The sequence below is a fragment of the Vombatus ursinus genome, unplaced genomic scaffold (genome assembly GCF_900497805.2).
Source record: "Vombatus ursinus unplaced genomic scaffold, bare-nosed wombat genome assembly UNPS02005286.1, whole genome shotgun sequence".
Lineage (NCBI taxonomy): Eukaryota > Metazoa > Chordata > Mammalia > Diprotodontia > Vombatidae > Vombatus > Vombatus ursinus.
In genome coordinates this window covers 4,427,662-4,447,982 of record NW_020945064.1, presented here as the reverse complement: position 1 = coordinate 4,447,982, position 20,321 = coordinate 4,427,662, and the positions used below count along the sequence as shown (strand labels likewise).

The following is a 20,321-nucleotide window of genomic DNA, read 5'->3' as shown; positions in this document are numbered from 1 at the left end:
TCTCTCATCCTCTACAACTATTACATGCCTCATGGTGACATGAAGGAGACTGTCTTCAGGGGCTATATCAGCAGCTTTGGTAGGTGCTATTCAAGTGGAAAAGTTTCATAGAAAGGTTCAGACAAGTTGTATATCTGTCTTAGCCAAGCAGGAAGCAGGCCCCTCAGTGATGGAGTTTTTCTGCTACAAAAATTCACAGAGACCATCAGCTGACCCATACTGGTAGAGGTAGCTGTGCTCACATCCTCCTTGAAGTGCTGAAATGAGCAGTGGTTTTAGAGCAGAAACTGGGGTGGGGCCAGTTGATTTGTTATGTTGCTACTTGGAGCATTCACTCTTAACATGAACTTCTTCTCCTCTTGTCCATACTCCTAGAAAGATGCTTTGCATAGGTGATCTCTAGAAATGTTACCAAAAACTAACACAATTTTGGTTTATTCAGATAGATTTTGTTTTATGCTGCAGGGCATCTGATACCTTTGTCAAAGGTCAGTGCATTATTTGGGACTTGTTTTTTCAGGAAGCAGCCCTTCTACTTTAAAAACAACTGAATTCACAGAATTTAGAAGTCCACTTATTTTCATTTCTACGGACTCGAAAGGGGAGGTGAGACAGAGGGCAGTATGCACAGGAGACAGATGTATTAGAGGGTTTTGAACTAGAGCCTGGCTCTCTTCTTCTCAGCCTGCTCAGGGCCTAAGATGTTTACAGATGTAAAAGATGAGACACCAAGGCCCCACAGGAGAGTGCTTAGTCCAGCCTGATGGGTTCCCCCTTGGCAAGATTTTCCCTTGAAAAGTAGTGCAAGATACACATTTTATGTATCCCTGGATAGATCGTTGCTCTTCTCTTTTATTCCTCAAAGGGCATGGATTTCATTATGTGTCAATATTGCTCTAAAGTACTGGGTGATACTGAAATTGGATAATAGTGGTATTTAATGGGCACTATGCCAATTCAGATTTAGGAAAGAGTAATCCTCAGTTTCCCATCTGACCTCAAAAGAATATTCGCTAAAGGAAAATAGAATTTTGAAGAGTTGAGGTGCATCCAATATGATTGTTTCCTTTTGATAAAGAAATCTTGAAATGATTGTCTTTAAATAAGAGAATTTAGATATAAGTTCCATCTGGGCTCTTAATTGTTAGGGTACCAATACCAGCATGCTTCTATTTTTATCACTATTCTAGGAAAGAATTACCTTTTTCAGTTATTGGGTCAGAATCTGAACAAAGGAGAAGGTGGAAGAGCCAGGAATATTTAGGGCCTTGAAGATGCTTAGATGTGTGAGCTCTATTCCCCGGGCATAGTTTTGCTTTCTCTGTTTTCCTTTTCCGAGTGATCCTCAGGGTCGTTGCTTGGCACAAGTGACAATGAGGCACCCATTCTAGAAACTCAGTCTCCATCTAAACTACAGGGAATATCCCATTTCATTCAAGTGTGTATAGTTTCTTCCCCAATTAAATTCTGCCTGGCTCTCTGCTCTCACCTTCCTCTTGTGCTCATATTGGCAGAACTTAAAATCTTCTATTAAAACAAAATGTTCATTCTCCCTTTGAGAAAGTATAAAAATGTCTTGCCCTCTGCAGTATGCAGATCATGTTACTTATAGGTAATGTTACCACTGGCTTTAGGATCTCTTGTATACAAGGAAGTTTAATGTAGCATGGGAAACTATAAAATTTGGGTGTGAATGCAGTCCCGTTTCTAGACCATGTAGTAAGCTGAAGCAGGCTTCCTAAGACTTGTAGCCTCATCACATCAGTAAGCTTATTTGTACATCTCAGCTCAAAATGCATACAATGTGGGGCAGCACATTCCAGTGGCATCAGTCTTAGTACTTCCTAGGTATCAGTTAGGTACAGACGTGGTTGCTAAAAGTACTTATGTACTTGGTATACTAGCCTATAACATTCAAACAATTCAGTGTAATTTTTATGGAACTGTATATTGTGGCCCTCTAGGTCCTCAAGTGTGTCCCTTTGACTGAATCTAAACCTCACAGAACAAATCCCTGGGGGAAATTTGGATTCGGTCAAAGGACTGCACTTGAGGACCTGGAGGGCCACATGTGGTCTCGAGGCCACAGGTTCCCCATCGCTGTCATCTAGAGGAAATAGGACAGGCCTCTTGGGCTCTTATATCCAGTAAGGAAGAGGAGATAATAGTGAGGACAAAGCAGAAGCACTGTATTTTCATGCCTTGTTGACCTAAGCACTATCTAAAGTAACATCCTGCCTTAGCATACAAGTTAAAAATAAATATTGTTACATCTCATTTTGGGGTGGAAAGAGCAATGAACGTAATTGGGTCATGGCATTATCTGAGGTTGTAGATAATTTGGAATTAGAAATATTTACCTTCACCTTTGTTGAACCTCAAGATAAGACCTAAATCAGTTATTTCAGGTTTTGTTGGTTTTCCAATTGGACATTCTAAGGCCTTCCCCAGTATTACTATTTCTGTATTTTTCTTCAAAATAAACCAGTGTGGTCTCACCAAGAATGTATTAGAATGCTGGTTTCCCCACAGCCCTGCCTACTGTGGATTTTATCTTTTTTTTTTTGTTTACTGTTCTTGCTAACTATTGTTGTTCAGTTGAGTCAGACTCTTCATGACCCCATTTGGGGTTTTCTTGGCAAAGATACTAGAGTGGTTTGCCATTTCCTTCTCCAGCTCATTTGGCAGATGAGGAACAGAGACAAACAGGGTGAAGTGACTTGCTCAGAATCACATTTATTAGTAGTAAGTGTCAGAGTTCAGATTTGAATTCAGGAACGTGAGTGTTCCTGACTCCAGGCCCGGTGATCTATCCACTATGACACCTCGGTGCCCTTGCTATTTGGAGTATAAGATGGTCACTTAGGTTGCCTTGATTTCTTCCTGTTTCTATAGTTATTAGGGCATCTCAAACTCCCTTCTATTCTCTCTTTCTGTGTACGTGTTGTATTCCCGTTGTAGAAAAAATGTAGGATCCTTGATGTTAGAGACTGTTTAGTTTTTGTCTTTGTGTTCTCAAGACTTAGCCCACAGAAAATGTTAAGTAAAGGTCTGTTGAATTGCATATTAAGAGAGAAAGCAGACACCTTTCTTCTCCCATTATTCCTGTCATTATTAATGAAGCAGGTGACAAACCCATGAATCTGCCTTTCATTATCTTCATCCCTAGGCTCAATTAATGAGTGATTTGCTTTCAGTGATCATGGGTCTGTGGGACATGTTTAACTTTCTAGGATCATAAGTGCATTTAAAGTGATTTACTTTATGGTCAGTGTGGCAGGGGTATATACTCTCAGTATTCTTATTCATTTGGATTGAGACCCTTAGTTCCTTGGCATTCCGCTGAACAAAATGTTAATTTCTCCTCTAGAATTGGTTCCTATTTTTAAAAATGTAAATAGATTAACACCCCAGGCTAGCAGTGTCCAAATGAGGAAAAGGAACAACTAAATCAGGTGCTGTGGAGAATTAAACAGCCTCTCTGAGGAAGCTGGAAGCTTTGTGCCTGGTAGTATGATCCTAGGCAGGATGCCCAGACTCCCCTGCTGGATGTCCTATGTTCACAGTGGCCAAGACAGGATCTTGGGTATCGCTGGTTATCTCTGTTTCCTAGGTGGACCGACTTGAAGTTGTGAACAAACAGTTTGTGCGTGTGATTCCCACTCCTGGAGCATCTTCTGAGGTGAGATGTGTACTCAAAACTGATTTGTCCAGACATATTTCAGAAACTGGGTCTTCTTCAGGAGTCCTGCGTAATGACTCTAACCATATTTTCATTGCTTTAATTCAGCTTTAAGGACTACTCTCAGCAAACTGGGGGGAACCAGAAGCAAAAGGGTAGGAATGGTGACGATAACAGGCAAACTGGGGGGTCGTTTCCAACCATCACGTACTGTGATGTTAGAACCGAGGTTGCCCACAGCCTAAAGGAGAAAAGAGGAGAAAGATCTTCTGGCTTACTGAAATAGTAACCACCTGAGACCAGAGCGAGGTCGAGTTCCCCTACATTGTCAGACTTAGCGGTGATATCAAATGACCACAGGCAAGGAGCGTGACTTCAGAAGAGGCATTAGTGTATAAGGATCACCTCTCAGAAACGGGCTGAGTCTCTGCATTGTTAGTGCTTTGTGCAGCTCCATTAGACTTTAGTGTCTTGGTCTCTGCAGAAATCCGTGTGGTTTAACATCGGCAGTGTTGACACGTTTGAGAGAAATTTGGAATCTGCCCAGTGGGAATTGGGAATTGAAGCTGCCAATCAGGCAGCGGTGATTTATACCACCGAGAGTGATGGGTAAGTAGAAGAAAGGGGCCCCTGGGACGTACATAGATCGGTGTCATGTTCATCTTGGGCAGCTGGTTCTTTTTTAGAAGGCTTAACCTGTCATACTGCTTCCTTTCAATGTTTAAGCGCTAGCTAATATTTAAAATGCTTGTGTGAAGAGGGTGAATTTATTCTTTTTCATTTAGAAAAACCAAAGCAGAAAATTTTCAAGCTGAATAACCTTATAAAAGGAGGTCATAGAAGAAATTAGCAACAGAGCCCTCCTTTGGGCCCAGCTCATGTCACCTCTCTCTAAAACCTTCTTACCTACTTTATTCATCCCATGGTGATTTCCCCTTTTCATCTTTTGTGGTACTTGTCAGTACCTTTTGATACCCTTGTACTTTTTTGTATTATTATTTTACTATTTTATTGTTTAATGCTCTTCTTGTATTGTGGCTTGTCTCACCAACTGAATGAACTATGAGCTCGTTAGGGGCGGAGACTATGTTTATCACTTCTGAATATATCCCACAGTTCAGAATACAGTGCTGTGCCTATAGTAGGTACTCAGTAAGTATTTGTTATATGAGTGGATGGACAAACATGGAACGTAATTTCAGAAATTCTTTCTAATTGGTGTTGAGCTTACAGTGTTTGTTCAACAACATTGACTGGTCTCAGTAATGTATTAATTCCTTTTACAAACAGAAATGAGACAGTGTTATCCTGGGTACTTTGTTTTAATACCTTATTTGCAAACAAGGGCTACTGTTGTTTTCTTAGACCATTCCCATTCTCCCTTTAAAAGAAACTGTAATGTCTTTAATGAGCGAGAAGGCAAAAACTGTGGGATCAACTCTGGAACTGAAATTGTAAAATATTAGGGTCTTGGGGATGGTGGGTATAATGTAGTAAATCCTCTCTAACTTCCATGGAGGCCAGAACAGGAAGCTGAAAGTGTCTAAAGCCCCTAGGAAGTATTAGGATTGAGAGATGGCAGAATCAGGGGAAAATAGGATCAGCACCCTGACTATGAAATCTTTTCTAAAACATTAATTTGCCATGTAACGTGTAGCATAATGAAATATTTAGTCAAACTGCTTTTTAGCAGTTCTTAAATTAAAGTTCTGAAGGTAAAGCTTTGTTGCCTTTCAGTAACAGTGATGTTTGTGGTGTTTTCTTGTACCTTTGCAGCTCTTTCTTGAAAAGCCTGATTCCTACTCTGCTTCTGATTGGGATTTTCCTCTATGCTGTGAGGCGAAGCCCAATGGGAGCAGGCCGGGGAGGACGAGGCGGAGGCCTCTTCAGTGTTGGCGAGACAACTGCCAAAATCCTGAAGAATAACATTGATGTGCGGTTTGCTGACGTGGCGGGCTGTGAAGAAGCCAAGCTGGAGATCATGGAGTTTGTGAACTTCCTTAAGAACCCCAAACAGTATCAGGACCTCGGAGCCAAGATCCCCAAGGTGCTGCTTCAGGAGCCTTGCGGTGTGTCGGCTTCCAGATCGGGGGCAGGGTTCTTCTCAAAAGTGGGGGCTGAGAGACCTTTGATAGCTCACTCTCGGTAGAAAGAAGTCAGGCGTGGTCTGTCTGGTTTTATGTCTTGTTACTTCTGTGCTATAAAATGTCAGAGGTGTGACAGAGGTCTTTGTGGCCCAGTGTGGGAAGTCCCATCAGTCTGCTGTGCTTGAATTGGCACTGCTTGTGATTTTGCTCATTCCAATACATTTTAAATCACCGTCATATTTTAGTGCCTGTAGTTTTGCCATAACTATATAGATAACACAGCAGTTCATATGTACAGGTAGATAGCATATGTTAATTCACACTGCAGCTCCTGTGGAAACCCAGGCTTCACAGGTCTTCGTTTTTAAAATCAGCACCTCTGTCTGATTTTGAATGTAGCCTAGAGCCAAGCAGGCAGAGAGTATGGAAAGTTCCCTGAGCTATGAAGTAAGGAGGCCTTTTAAACCTTTCAGGGAAGATGGAATCCTGAGAAAGAGAGCAGGCCTGCTTTGGAAGAGGTGAGATAGATGGGTGTTTTGTTTTCATTAGCGTGAAAGTCAGAGGTCGTCTTCCACATGGAGTCATCTCAGGGAGAGAGGAGCCCAGGAGAGTTCAGGGGAGGGAAGTTATGGCAGCCTCCAGATCCTCTAGCTTCAGGCCTTATCAGTGAGGCTGCTCTGCTTGCTAGGAAATAGTGCAAGTTTCCAGAACACCAGATCTAGCCATATTCAAATTTAAATACATTGATAAATTCAAAAAGTTAATTATTAAATTATCTCCACTGTCACCTCATCCAGGATAATTATAAGCTGATTCTATGTTAGAGTATTATTGCATTTATTTGCTTTCTCTTTTGGATATATGAGCTTATTAGGAAACGGTATGGATAGAATTTGCCATTGTCTGCATCTTCCCTTATCCCCACCTGGGATACTCTCATTCTGTCCTCTGGAATGTGACCTTCCTCTGGTGAATGACAGCTGCTTAACCCAAAATTATGTACTTGCTACATCTGTGTTGTAAGTCCACAGATGGTGTGATGTATGCCAGTGCTGTGTTAGATCAGTTTACATGGTTATAAGTATAGGGGTGTGTGTGTTGTGTGTGTGTGTGTGTGTGTGTATAGATGGTATTATATAGAAATAGACTTGTATTATATAGGAATTTATGGTATTGACCCATTTAATCTAAATATATAGATATGGATATAGATGAGTGATTACCAGCCCCTTCGGAATCGCCCATAGCTTGTCATTGTTTGATTTGTGAGGCATTCCATTCTGTCACCTCCATTCTCCACCTCCCTGTGACCCCAGCCCACCACAACTAATAGGTTGCATGACACTCATTGTTTAAAATAGGTGGGGGTTTTTGTTTTTTGGGGGGTTTTTTGTTTGTTTGTTTTTTGTTTTTTTTTTGGTTGGGGATGGATTTTAGTAATGCTACTTAAGATAACTGGAGACACTCTCAGGTGTTAAAAAAACAGAGTTGGAAATCACTGGTATAAACAATAACATAGGAATAATAAAACCCATAATAATAGTAGTAATAACAGTTGCTCCCATTCATACAGTACTTTGAGGATTGCAGAGCCTTTTATATTTATTTCATTTATCCTCACAACAACCCTGGGAGATAGGCACTATTATCCCCATTTTACATATGAGGAAACTGAGGCTGAGAGAAATTAGGTGACTTGCTCAGGTTCACGTAGCTACTAAATGTCTAAGTGAAGATTTGAACTCAGATCTTCCTTACTTCAGCACTCTATCTACAGCCCTACTCACTGCCTTTAGCTAAAGCTTCATAATCCTCGAGTAAACGCCGAAATCTCTTGTAAAGACTCGTATCCATGATTTAGAACTTTTTGATATCCAAGTGCACTTCATAGCATTGGATGTGATTCCTACTGGCCAGTCTTCTTCTTTGAGATGCCAGTCTGTTATGCCTCTGGAACCTAACACCACCCTCCTGTTTCAGGGGGCTATGCTCACCGGTCCTCCTGGTACTGGGAAAACACTCCTTGCCAAAGCAACTGCAGGGGAGGCCAATGTTCCTTTTATCACTGTGAATGGCTCTGAGTTCCTGGAGATGTTCGTGGGAGTTGGGCCTGCAAGGGTAAGTTGCTTAAACAGTGCCATCATCTGTACAAGGTTGTGGTGCCACATCTGCTGGAAACAGACTTCTTCCTGCCCGTAGGCTCTCCATCTGAGGGCTGCCCATCCATAAAAATCCTGAGGGCGAATGAAATACTGCCTCTGGTCCTGGAGAAATCATTAACTTTGCCACCATTTCTCTTTGTCAGCACCTAAGGAGTTACAGCTTCATGCTCATTTGTGGGGTCTGGGATTTCAGAAAAGGTCAGGGGTCAAAAGGCCTTGGAGTCCTTGCAGGTTTAAAAGATGCAAGGAATTCCCTTCATACCCATGACAGAATCAATGATCTTGTTTTAGGTTAGGGACATGTTTGCAATGGCTCGAAAAAATGCTCCCTGCATCCTGTTCATCGATGAGATTGATGCAATTGGAAGGAAACGAGGCCGTGGCAATTTTGGAGGGCAAAGTGAACAGGAAAATACCTTGAATCAGATGCTTGTGGAAATGGATGGTGAGTTACTATGTACTTATCTATAATTTTGGTCTTTGCTATCTGAGTTTCATATTGTCAGCACATGTTCAACTCTGAGGAAATTCTTAAAATCTATGTGTCACCTCTAGAACCTTATTTCACTTCAAGACTTTCCTAGAAAAGTCATCCCTTCTGACTTATTTTCTAAGGACAAATGCTTTTAGTCCAATGTAGTAGAAAAAGATGCTTTCCTTCAGTGTCACTAACAATGTCCATAGAAGCTTTCATGGACGTGGAACATTCTCAGCATTTGATGGAATTAGGGGAATTGGGGTGGGGGGAGGGAGGTGGGAGGGGAGTCCTCCTGAGGGTTCTCTGAATAGGAACAGCCCAAGAATACTTTACCTTACTGAATGAAAAAGGAAAGTAAGAAGGCAGGTGGGTGCTTAGTGGATAGAGCACACTCGAATTCAGATCCTTAATAGTTGTATGATCCTGGACAAGTCATTCTCATTGAGTCTCATTTTGTTCACCTGTACAGTAAAGGGTTGGATTTAATGGCCTCTAGGGTCCTTTCCAGCTCTAAGTCTGCCATCCTCCAAGGAAGGAGTTAGGGATAGGGGAAACTCATGCACATACTTCCTCTTCCTCCTCATTACTCTTTCCCTAATTCTGGAGGGCTGGGCAGAACCTGGGGAGTCTGGATAAATTGGTGCAAATGGAGATTGGCAGCCTTGCAAACCAGCCCCGGGACCTCGCAGAGCTGCATTTCAGCTATGATCATGGCCCTGGGCAAAGCTGCTAAGTTGGCAGAGCTTGACCTTTCGAGTTCTTGTTTGTCCATCAGTGGAATTAAGACCTAGTCCTGCCACAGGGCTAGGAGAACGAAGAGGACGTATGAAACACATTGACATCTAGTGTCGACTGTACGTGTAAGTCAGAGGTGCTCCTTAGTGGGCATGGCTTGGGACCCTGGGAAGTCTGACAAGAGCTCCCCACTGTGGGTGAACTCTCTTCCTTGTATGCTGTCATACCCTGGTGCTTGAGATGGGCTCTTGACCTCTCTCTGACAGCGCGAGGTTTAGGCCCAGTGCTTTCCAACGTCACGTGATCTTTTCTGTGTCTGTGGGCCAGGCGCTCCAGGCCAGACCCCAGCAGTTGGTGTTAGAATTGACATTTCTCTTTTGCCTTTAGGATTTAACTCCAGCACCAATGTTGTGGTACTTGCAGGGACCAACCGTCCAGACATCCTTGACCCTGCACTAATGAGACCAGGGCGCTTTGACCGTCAGATTTACATTGGTAATGATGATGCCATGCCTGTCTGAAAAATGTGACTTTGGTCTTCACCTCTCTTCCCTACATTTGATTGGAATCATTTATTTGGTTCTAACGGGTCTCCTTTTAGGAGATCCTAATGCCTTCAGTTTAGGAATGTTAAAGTAGAAAAATAAGCACGGTGAACATGGGGGCCTCTGCGCTCTGCCAGCCCTCCTCTTGGTCAGTGTTGTCTTCTGCTTGTTCTTCACCTGAGTATCCTTGGTGAAACGTTAACTCCGTGCTGACTCTCTCCTATACTTGTTATTTTTTCACCTTCTTTCACAGTTAAGTGGTGTGTGCTCTGATAACATAAACTAATAGGTAAATTTGTTGACTTAAAAAAAAACTCATTTAATGCATCTCTAAGGCAAATATAAATGAATTTTGTTAGCCACTAATTTGAATTAGAAGAGAGAAATGAATTATTATTAGATCCACCTACCTAAAATAGAAATTGTATATTAGGACGAAGTTGCTGTTCATTATAACCAGTGGTGTGCTGGTAAATGTTTAACTGGCTCACTAGGAAAAAAACTATACATGTATATTCATACCTAAGTTTATTCTAAATTTTCCTCATATAAAGTATAGGTAGCCCACAGTTCACAGATCATAATAAAATGTGTCAATGCCATGAAGCCAATAAATTCTTGCCAAAAAATTTCATTGATCTTTACCAAAATTCTTTGTGTCTGTGGCCAGCCTGCGGTTGCAGTTCAGCCCTGATTCATCAAACGGAGTTGCAGCTCCATTCACTAAGTCTTTTTCCAAGAAATATTTCGTCATTTAAGTCTGTCATGTGATCCGCTGAACGACCATTTCTCATCCTTGTACGAATTGTATTCATTGAACTGAAACCTCTCCACTTCAACACTACCAAAAGCAATCTTGCCATCTTTTTTTTTTTTTTAGCCTTTCATATATTTGAGGGATTGGAACATTGTTTGATTCTACATTATTATCTACAAAATCCTGAAAATGATCCAAATCAATTTCTTGTTTTAATATTTCACTTAAATGATATAGTTTTTTTCCCTAGCTATTCATGGTAAAGTTAGTTCTTCATGAAGCCAAGTAGATGGTTCTAATAAATTAATATATTTGGGGCAGCTAGGCGGCACAGTGGATAGAGCACGGGCCCTGGAGTCAGGAGAACCCGAGTTTAAATCTGACCTGAGACACTTGACACTTGCTAGCTGTGTGACCCGGGGCAAGTCACTTAACCCCATTGCCTAGCCAAAAAAAAAATTTTTTTAAGAAATTAAAAATAAATCAATATATGCTTTCATCATTGTTTCTAAACGATGTAAGTCGATGTGTTCAATTAAACTTATCCTACTTAATCAAATTTTTAACTTGAAGCAGTGACATGGCCCAAAAGATAGAGCCTTTGGCTTAGAGTCAGCAAGACCTGAGTTCAAATTCAGCTTCAGATATGTGCTAGTTTTGTGACCCTGAAGAAATCATTTAACCTCCAGTTTGCTTCAGTTTCCTATAGCACCTACCTCCAAGGGTTGTTGTAAGGATCAGATAGGACATTTGTAAAGTCCTTAGCACAGTGGCCAGAACACAGTAGGCTTGTTTCCTTCATTCTTCCTTCAACTTGAGATTCAGTTTTCCAGTACCGATCTTTAAATTTTCCAAACCTCTTTTGGTGGGTTTAATTTTGCCCTTTCTAAATATTAGTTGATTTTGAAAAGTAATAAAAATTCTTCAAGAATTTCAATCATTACATCAAGGTTTTACAAGAAATTAATGTTAACTGATCTATTTGCTTGACTAGAATGAGAAAGAGAAAAATGAAAACATAATGTAAAATGTGACCAACATACAAAACAGTAGCAGCTTGTAAACTCCATGCCAACCATCCCAGGACTTGATCAATTTTAATCATTTCGATTTCAGATTCTTTAGCCACATTTATAGCTCAGTTTGATTTTTATTAGGTTGGTGAGAAAAAGAATAAATTTTATTTAAAACTTTTAAAATCATCTTGTTTTATTTCACTTATTGAATTGTCAGTATATAATTGCAACTGATGATTTAAACAGCACCAAAATGCTGATTTTAGGAACGTTTTCTAACAATTTCATGGCTACTTCAGACTTTCTTCCCAGCACTGTATTAGCACCATCAGAACAAAATGCAGTTAAAGTTTGTTTTCAGATAATTCATTATTAAAGCCACAATCGTTTAAAGTAATCAATAATGTATTGAAAATACACTCTGCTGTAGTTGACACCAGTTTTTTTAAAGCAACAAATAACATTACAGGTGCAGAGCAGATTAAACTGTGCACTGGCTCTGTTTAACAACTGGTCCCAAAATTCCTGAAAATTTAATAATCGGCTGCCAGTACAAGCTGGCTCCAGCATACCGATGATTATAATGAGTCAAAAAACTGCCAGAGACAAAAATAGTTATTGGTGACTAGCTCTGTCAAAGTCCGTGTGAAGTCTCATCCCCCTCCCCACCTGGTGAGCTGCCCTCTACCCACAAGGATTCATTAAAGCCAATTAACATATCAGAAGAACCTGGTGTTCCACATAGCGTCCTCTACTTATGGCTCAGGTGCTGTGGGGGAGCAGAGGGAGGTCTCTGGGCCAGGCTGGTTCTTTATCATTTTGCATCCTTTGGCTCCTCCTGTTCTGTGCCCATTCTTTCCCCTTCCATTTTTGTGGTCATTGTGTAAATTGTTTTCCTGGCCTCGCTGACTTGAGTTCTCCTTCATGGAAGTCTTTCAGCATTTTTGTCTATCCATCATGCTCATCATTTCTTTCAGAACAATGTTACTCCATTACATTCATGTGCCACAGTTTTATCCTTTCCCCAGCTGATGGGCAGTGACTTGGTTTTTTTGCTACCAAAAAAAGTGCTGCTCTCAATATTTTTATGTGTATGGAGTCTTTTGTTTTGACATTAACTTCCTAGAAGCACATGCCTAACAGTGGAATTGTTGGGTCAGAGAGTATGGACATTTTAGTCCCTTGATGTGCATAAGTTCAGAATGGGTATACCAGCCCACAGTTTGGCTGATGGGACGTTAGTAGTGTTCCCGGCTCTTCATCCCCTTCACCACAGACTGGTCCCATCTTTTTTCGTCTTTGCCTGTTTGCTGGCTGTGAGGTAGAACCTTAAGGTTGTTTTGATTTTCATTTCTCTTATTATTAGTGATGTGGGGCATTCTTTCATGTAGCTGTGAATAGTTTGTGATTCGCTTGAGAACTGTTCATATCCTTTGGCCATTGCTATTGGGGAATAGCTTTTGGTCTTATATACATCCTGATAATTTTTTTTACTTATCTTAATAATAGTTTCATTGTCTCAGAAGGTAAACACAGAGGAATGATTATTTTGCATTTAATTCTTTTTTTAAAACTCAATTTTATTTTATTTTCTGCCCCAAATCCTTTCCCACCCACCTCCTTGCATTGAAAAAAAGCATGAAAAACAAAATCCATTATAAACATGTATAGACATGCAAAACAATTTCCCACCTTAGCTATGTCCAAAAGAAAAATTCTGTATTTAATTATAACTTTGACCAGAAAGGGAAGGTCTGGTTGGTGAAGTGGAAGCAACAGAAACCTTGAGGAAAGGAGATTATTTGAGCTCTTAGAATTTACCATAGCCAAACAAAGCCATGCTCGGCAGAGTTAGACTTTTATTCTGAATTTTCAGAAAGGATATTTTTTTTAATTGCAAGAAATAATAGGTATGATCTCATGGCTAGACTCTCAAAGGTAAACTGGCATTATTTGAAATTTTTAGAAAAAGAAGTATAGCTTAACAGGTAGGAGTTGGGAGGGAATAGATTACAGATTTCAGCCAAACAGAAAGTAATTTTCTAGCCAAGCTTTTTTTTGGGGGGGGGAGCTAGGCAGTGGGGTTAAGTAACTTACCCAGGGTCACGCAGCTAGTGTCAAGTGTTTGGTTTGAGGTCGGATTTGATCTGCGGTCCTCCTGAATCCAGGGCTGGTGCTCTATCCACTGCGCCACCTAGCTGCCCCCAGCCAAGCTTTCTATAGATGAGATAGACTGCTTTGTGATACTTAATTTGTTCCTGCTTGGGTGAAAGGTTAAGCTCCAAGGACCCTTCCAACTCTTAGGATTCGTGATATGCACTGCTGCTCCCTTGTTGTGGCTCCAAGAATTGAAAATTGATTTTATATTTGTGTAGTTAACATCTGCCTTGCTTCTGCACCCTAAGGACAACGGAGACCTTTCCAGCTGAAACTCCCAGTATGTGTTGTCTCCTCCCTTTGGAATCTGAGCACTCTGAGAGCAAAAAATGCTTTTCTATCCCTAGTGCTTTGTACCTAGTAATCACTTAATTCTTTTCCATTAGTTCACTCATGTCCCTGATGCACTATATCACCAGGCTTCCATTGTAATGTTTATAAAGCAGTTTCCTCATTGCACTATACCTGAAGCCCCCTAAAGTCAGGAGAACCAGCACGACCCTGACCTTTGTGAAATAGAGTCCATTTTTAATTCCATCTCTTGCTTGTTTTGCAGGGCCCCCTGACATTAAAGGTAGATGCTCCATCTTTAAAGTCCACCTTCGTCCACTGAAATTGGATGAGAATATTGGCAGAGATGCCCTGGCTAGGAAACTAGCAGCTCTGACCCCAGGATTCACTGGTGAGTAGCAGAATATTTGGTACTAGAATGGGAGAAAGCTTTTTTATGGTGTGCGTTTGTATTTAGGGGATAGGGAGGGGATGGGTACGAGTTGTGTCAACATTGTCAGTAACCATATACCTTGGTCTTTAGAATTTCGTATCAGTTAAGAAATTTAAAAGGCCCCAGAGACAATCTTACTTAGTAGTTTTAAAAGTGAATTTGTAATAATTTGGAATTGTTCTTAATTGTCTTGAAGTTTAAGTCTTTGCTACAGAGACCCAAGCTCACACCATGTCTTAGGGATGAAATTCTAAGGGGAAAAATTTTATCTTCATTTTGCAGGTTTTGACTTGGGCTTCAAGCTCTCCTTCTGTGGGTTTTCTCTCCTTTTTTAAAGTTGGCACCCAGCAGTGTGTGTGTGTCTGTATGTGCATGTGCATGCTCAGTAGGCATGAAAGTAGCCCCTTTTAGGAAATGTAAACCCCAGGAATTTGTGTCTTTCGGCCCTGTCCCTCCTGTTCAGATGTCCCATAAGAGTTTCCATGGTCTTCTCTCCCACCCCCTTCCAGTGTAGAGAATCATATTTTTCCTCTCCCCTGGTCCCATCCCCACTGTAACAGACCTGCCCAAGAGGGAGGAAGGAGGGATTTGTGTGCTGTCACCACCTACTCTTTTTTCAGAACTTCACCCTCTGTTTCTCTTAGGGAGGGGCCCAGAACCCATTAGGATAGGTAGCCGTCGTCTGGGGGAGGGAGGAGATAGTTGCTATTTGGGGACCTGATCTTTGTTGTTAGGTAAATTCACATGTAGGAATTTATATTTGTCTGCTGCACAGAGAGGAGTGCAGAGCTCTCTCGCTAAGTGACTTGGCATCAGTTACCCACAAGGGCTGGTCTGATGAAGGATCTGATCCAGTTTGTGCCAAGAATACACTTTCTCGCCTTCCTTCTCCTCCCTCTCTCAGACTTCAGATGCCCACTTATATACCAAAATTAAGACATAGCAACAAGTTACCAAGATTTTTTGTTTTCTTTGATTGATGTTAGAAACTGAGCAGTAACTGTGGGTGATTCGGCATTGCTCCCAGTTCCAGCTTCAAAGCTGCCATTCCCACTGCTCTGGTCAGGGGTTTTCATAGGAATTCTCTACCATCTGCTCAAGAGTCCAGAACTGCTCATCCCTGGAGCAAGAGATCCAGCTGACCGGACTGTCCACCTGATTTTGATCCCTGTTTCCTGCTGTTGTGTTGAAAAAAAGCCACAGGCATATTGTGGATGTCTGCTGGGGTACATAGGACAGATATAAAATGGACCTGTGCTGACGAGTGTAAATCTCTCAGAAAGCAAAATTTGTCACTTTCCGAGCTACAGAAAACAACACATCTTCCGGAGCCATTGCAGTCATCAGGAAATGGGAAGCTTCTCATCATTCTTTCCTACTATGAGTCCCTTTCCATTTCATAAAGTCTTGAATGTCAGTTCAGTATTCTCAGTGCCATGAAATTTAGCCTTGTTGGAGCCTGGAAAATGAGACACTCTTGCCCCACTACTCACTTGCTTTTGCTCCTGAGTGTCCCAAAGAAAAGTCTTTAAAACTTGGCTAAAAATAATGCCGTTTGAAGCTGTTCCCATTTCCTTTCCAGTCCTCTGCTGCAGAGCTAGGCCTGGCGTCTGGGGAGGCAGTGCATACACACTGCTGGAGACTTTTTACTGTAATCAGATTGGCCTTTGGTTGTCAAGAGCTCCTGGTTGCCACCACTGGTGCCCTTGGGAGCCGGCCTCTGGACTTTCTGTCTGAGGGTCTGCTTTCCCTGGCTTAGGTGCTGATATTTCTAATGTCTGTAATGAAGCCGCCCTGATTGCTGCTCGTCATCTGAATGCTTTTGTTCAAGAAAAGCACTTTGAACAGGCCATCGAGAGAGTCATTGGAGGTGAGCCCTGGCCTGGAGCGAGAGGGTGGCATCTGCTCCCTTTTCAGAGACGGTGGGAACATAGGGCCCTAAACTAACATGTGCTCCCAGGCAGGGTGTTGGGAATATTCTTGTAGGCTTTGCTTTGACTTCCAAGTAGAGGGTAGGGAAGGAGGGGCGGGGCCCTGATCTTCCTCTCAGAAACCGTGGAGAGAGAGGGCAGAGCTGAGGATGAATGTGGTTTCGTAGGAAGAGCTTCACAGAAAGCCAAAGGGAGTCCCTGTCCAGGGCTTCTTGCCTCTGGTGCTTAGTTACTGAAAGACTAACTATTAATGCTCATCTCTAGTTGGGATGCAGCTGCCTCTTTTTCCTCCTCTGGTCACAACAGAGATGGGAAATAGATGCATTTGCATTCAGTGACTCTTCTGGGGTGGATCTCTGCAGTCTGTGCAGCATAGCGCTCAGTCGCGGCTTCTCTGGGATACAGGAAGCAGTGGGCCCTGGGGAGTCTCATCCAAGGCCATGCATAATCAAGGGTTGGAGCAGATGGATTAGTCTGCAGAACTGTAATCAAAAATAGGTAAAGCAAGAGAAATTTCCTCTGGGAAACAGAAGCAAAGGGACAGACAAACCGTGCTGTCTCTTTTTTTTTTTTCTGACACAAAGTAGGGGAGGGGAGTAGAATTAAGAGGTTGAAGCCAGTATATATTTAAGAGGAGCCCTCCATAACAGACAAAGAGCCAGAAGTTGTTCATTTTCAAACTTCTTAATTGTGTATCTCTACAGTTCTAATAAATTAATCTTATCACTATCACTAGCTATGCTAGTCTCTGGTGGATGTAATCATTGGTTATAAAATACAGCAAACCACATTTTTTACCTTTGCTTTCTCTCTGGTCTATCTGCCTCCCTGTTAGTTATTTATAAGCTGAGTCACAATCTCCTCTTTTCCTACCTCCTAATTCCAGTGTTACTTTTGTGGCATAACTGTTCCCAGTAATAGATTACAGTGTCGCTCTGTGGCCTCTTTACAGCAAGTCCCATTTGGCCCAGAACCACAGCTCTTTAAAGTAGGGCACCATGTATAAATGGACAGTGACAACCTCTAGTTTGAAAGGATTAGAAAGTGGCAAATTTGGGAAATCTTGGGTGGGACAAAGAGATGCTGTGATCTCGCCTTTTTTCAAAATTAAATAGACAGGGTTTCTTTTATAAAAGGAGAAAGAGTTTCTTGCCACTTTCATTTTTAAGCCAAACCGTCTGCTTTTTCCCTCTTATTGTTTAAGATTAGGAAGGAAATGAGGATTTGTCTGATTTGGGTCTTGAAAAACATCAAAGAGAATAAACAGAATAGAAGGATTAAGTTTGTCAAGGATATTAGGAGGGTTTTCTTTGCCAGTTCCTGACATGCTCCATTTGGAATAAGAGAGGTAACATGGTGCCCCAAATCAGCAGATAAGTCTACATACATCTTGGGCTTTAATGTGTTTCTTTTCCCTGCTTCACGCTTTCCCAGGGCTTGAGAAGAAGACCCAGGTTCTCCAGCCCAATGAGAAGACAACTGTAGCCTATCATGAAGCCGGCCATGCTGTGGTGGGTTGGTTCTTAGAGCATGCTGACCCCCTACTGAAGGTCAGTGTGCTCTTGACTCAGCCCAGGGCAATCTAAGTAATGTGATGATCATCACTAACATAGCACTTGAAGATTTGCAAAGCACTTTACATGTATTATCTCACTCGATCCTCACAACACCCCTCTGAGATAGATGGTTTCCTTTATTATCCCCATTTTACAGATGAGGATGCTGAGGCCCTGAGAGGTTAAATGATTAACCAGGATCACATAACTAGTTAGTCTCTGAGGTGGGATTGGACTCCAGTCCAGTGCCTTAAGTAATAAAAAGGAAGCCAAGTTATCCCTGCTGTCTTTCTGTCTTTCTCTCTCTCTCTCTCTCTCTCTCTCTCTCTCTCTCTCCCTCTCTCCCTCTTTTTTGGTGAGGCAGTCAGGGTAAAGTGACTTTCCTAGGGTCATCCAGCTAGTAAGTGCCAAGTATCTGAGGCTGGATTTGAACTCAGGTCCTCCTGACTCCGAGGCCAGAGCTCTATCCACTGCACCCGCTAGCTGCCCCTGTCTTTTTCTCTATAGAACTTACTAGACCATATGGCAGGAGAGTTGGGATATTGGTTCCAAAAGGATCCCTATCGTAGAGATAATATGCTAAAATATTATCTCAAAATATCTAAAATCATTGATCCCAAACCTGATGTCTTCACTCAGCTGCTTTGCATAAGACGTCATTGTGAAAAGGCATGGTCCTTAACTCATATGGAAGGTTCAGCTCCAGTGGCAGGTCCTTAAATTAGTGATATTTCAGACCCACTCCGTGTAGAACACTCTTAATTGGTATGGGAAAGATTCACACACTCCCTTATATTTTTCTAAGTGCTTTGACATCTATTTTGTCATTTGATCATGTCGGTCAAACTGTGCGAATTAATGTAGCCATTGACCAGGTAATCAGACTGCATTGGATATGGTATACTTTCCAGGTGTCCATCATCCCCCGAGGAAAGGGGCTCGGTTATGCGCAGTACCTGCCCAAGGAGCAGTACCTCTACACCCAGGAACAGCTCTTCGATCGCATGTGCATGATGTTAGGAGGGCGAGTGGCCGAGCAGCTGTTCTTTGGCCGCATCACGACGGGGGCTCAGGACGACCTGAGGAAAGTGACGCAGAGCGCGTATGCACAGGTAACAGCCCCTTGGGCCACACAGAACCTCTCAGTGGGTCTGGAAAGGGATCTCGGCCAGCAGCTTTACCCTCCTTCCTCTGCTGCTCTCACTTAGATTGTCCAGTTTGGGATGAGTGAGAAACTAGGCCAGGTGTCATTTGACTTACCCCGGCAAGGCGAAGCCCTGGTGGAGAAGCCATACAGTGAAGCAACAGCCCAGCTCATCGATGAGGAAGTGCGTCACCTGATTAACTCTGCCTATTCCAGAACTTTGGAATTGCTGACCCAGTGTCGGGACCAGGTAGAAAAGGTAAATAAGAGACTAAAGCTTCCTCTGATTTTATCAGTATCAGGGAACAGCAGGGTTAAGAGATTACTCGAGTCCCATACCCAGAATGGCCTCGTCGCTCCCACCACACTCACGATGCCAGCTAGTTATGTTCCGATTACAATGTCTGATGTAGCCTTGGAACATGTCGTCTTGGCATCAGGAAGCCCTCCAGTTGAATCCAGCCTCAGACTTTTACTAGATGGTGCTTCTAGGCAAGTCACTGGGCAGGGCTGGGTTCCGGGGCCCTGAGAGTTACCCTTGGCAACCTGACCCCTTCAGCATAGGATTCTAGAACAGTGATTCTAGAAAGTGACCCTACCTGTCCCTCCTTAGAGATTGCCTTCTCCATCCTTTGAGGAGACAGGTGAGAGCCCTGGTGGTTCTGTTGTATACTTAGCTTTACCACTTTGGTTTCTGGTTTTTGTAGGTAGGAAAGCGTCTCTTGGAGAAGGAAGTACTTGAAAAGGCGGACATGATTGAACTGCTGGGCCCCCGGCCTTTTGGAGAGAAATCTACTTATGAAGAGTTTGTGGAGGGCACAGGGAGCTTGGAGGAGGACACTTCCCTTCCAGAGGGCCTGAAGGACTGGAACCGAGAACGGGTAGAAGAAAGCACCGAAAAACAAGTCCAGGAAAGTACTGTGTAAACCAGCTGAGGCCTCCGAGCATTTGTCTCTTGTGTTTTGGGGGATGTCCTCACTCTCCTCACTATACCTCTGGGGCTGTGGCCTCCAGCACCTCTACCTGTCAGCAGGAAAGTCTTGGAAAGCAGCTGCCAGAATTACTGGAAAGCAAATTAAAGCACATTATAAATACCAGTGGGTGTTTGAGAGAAGGACTCTTTGGAGTCTTTGGGACAAACCAGGATTCCTCGTTTCTGAAACTTGCAGGAAGCCAGTGAAGTGGTGTCCAGCCAGGGAGGTAGCTGAAGAAAACAACCAGCATTTGAGTGGTGTGCAGGTCTTAGCTCTCACCCTTAAGTGAGAACGATGGGTCTGAATGGGTGAGGCTAGAGGCACCGGGTAGGCGGGGGCTTTATTTTTAATAAGCCACAGCTCCCATTTGGAA

At 42.5% G+C, this 20,321-nt stretch overlaps 1 protein-coding gene across 2 annotated transcripts in view; it reads left to right on the top strand.

Annotated features, from left to right (window-relative positions):
- The window catches only part of LOC114032244 (AFG3-like protein 1), a 29,303-nt gene extending 9,232 nt beyond the window's left edge, over positions 1–20,071 (top strand). For both annotated transcript variants that reach the window (XM_027847495.1, XM_027847487.1), the window contains 12 exons: positions 3,614–3,682; positions 4,167–4,291; positions 5,459–5,729; positions 7,750–7,887; positions 8,223–8,376; positions 9,532–9,639; positions 14,176–14,301; positions 16,103–16,213; positions 17,709–17,824; positions 18,742–18,942; positions 19,039–19,233; positions 19,682–20,071. In XM_027847495.1, coding sequence (XP_027703296.1) covers positions 3,614–3,682; positions 4,167–4,291; positions 5,459–5,729; positions 7,750–7,887; positions 8,223–8,376; positions 9,532–9,639; positions 14,176–14,301; positions 16,103–16,213; positions 17,709–17,824; positions 18,742–18,942; positions 19,039–19,233; positions 19,682–19,900 — 1,833 coding nt within the window. In that variant the 3' untranslated portion in view covers positions 19,901–20,071. The remainder of the gene's footprint in view (positions 1–3,613; positions 3,683–4,166; positions 4,292–5,458; positions 5,730–7,749; positions 7,888–8,222; positions 8,377–9,531; positions 9,640–14,175; positions 14,302–16,102; positions 16,214–17,708; positions 17,825–18,741; positions 18,943–19,038; positions 19,234–19,681) is intronic.
- The last annotated feature ends 250 nt before the right edge of the window (positions 20,072–20,321 follow it).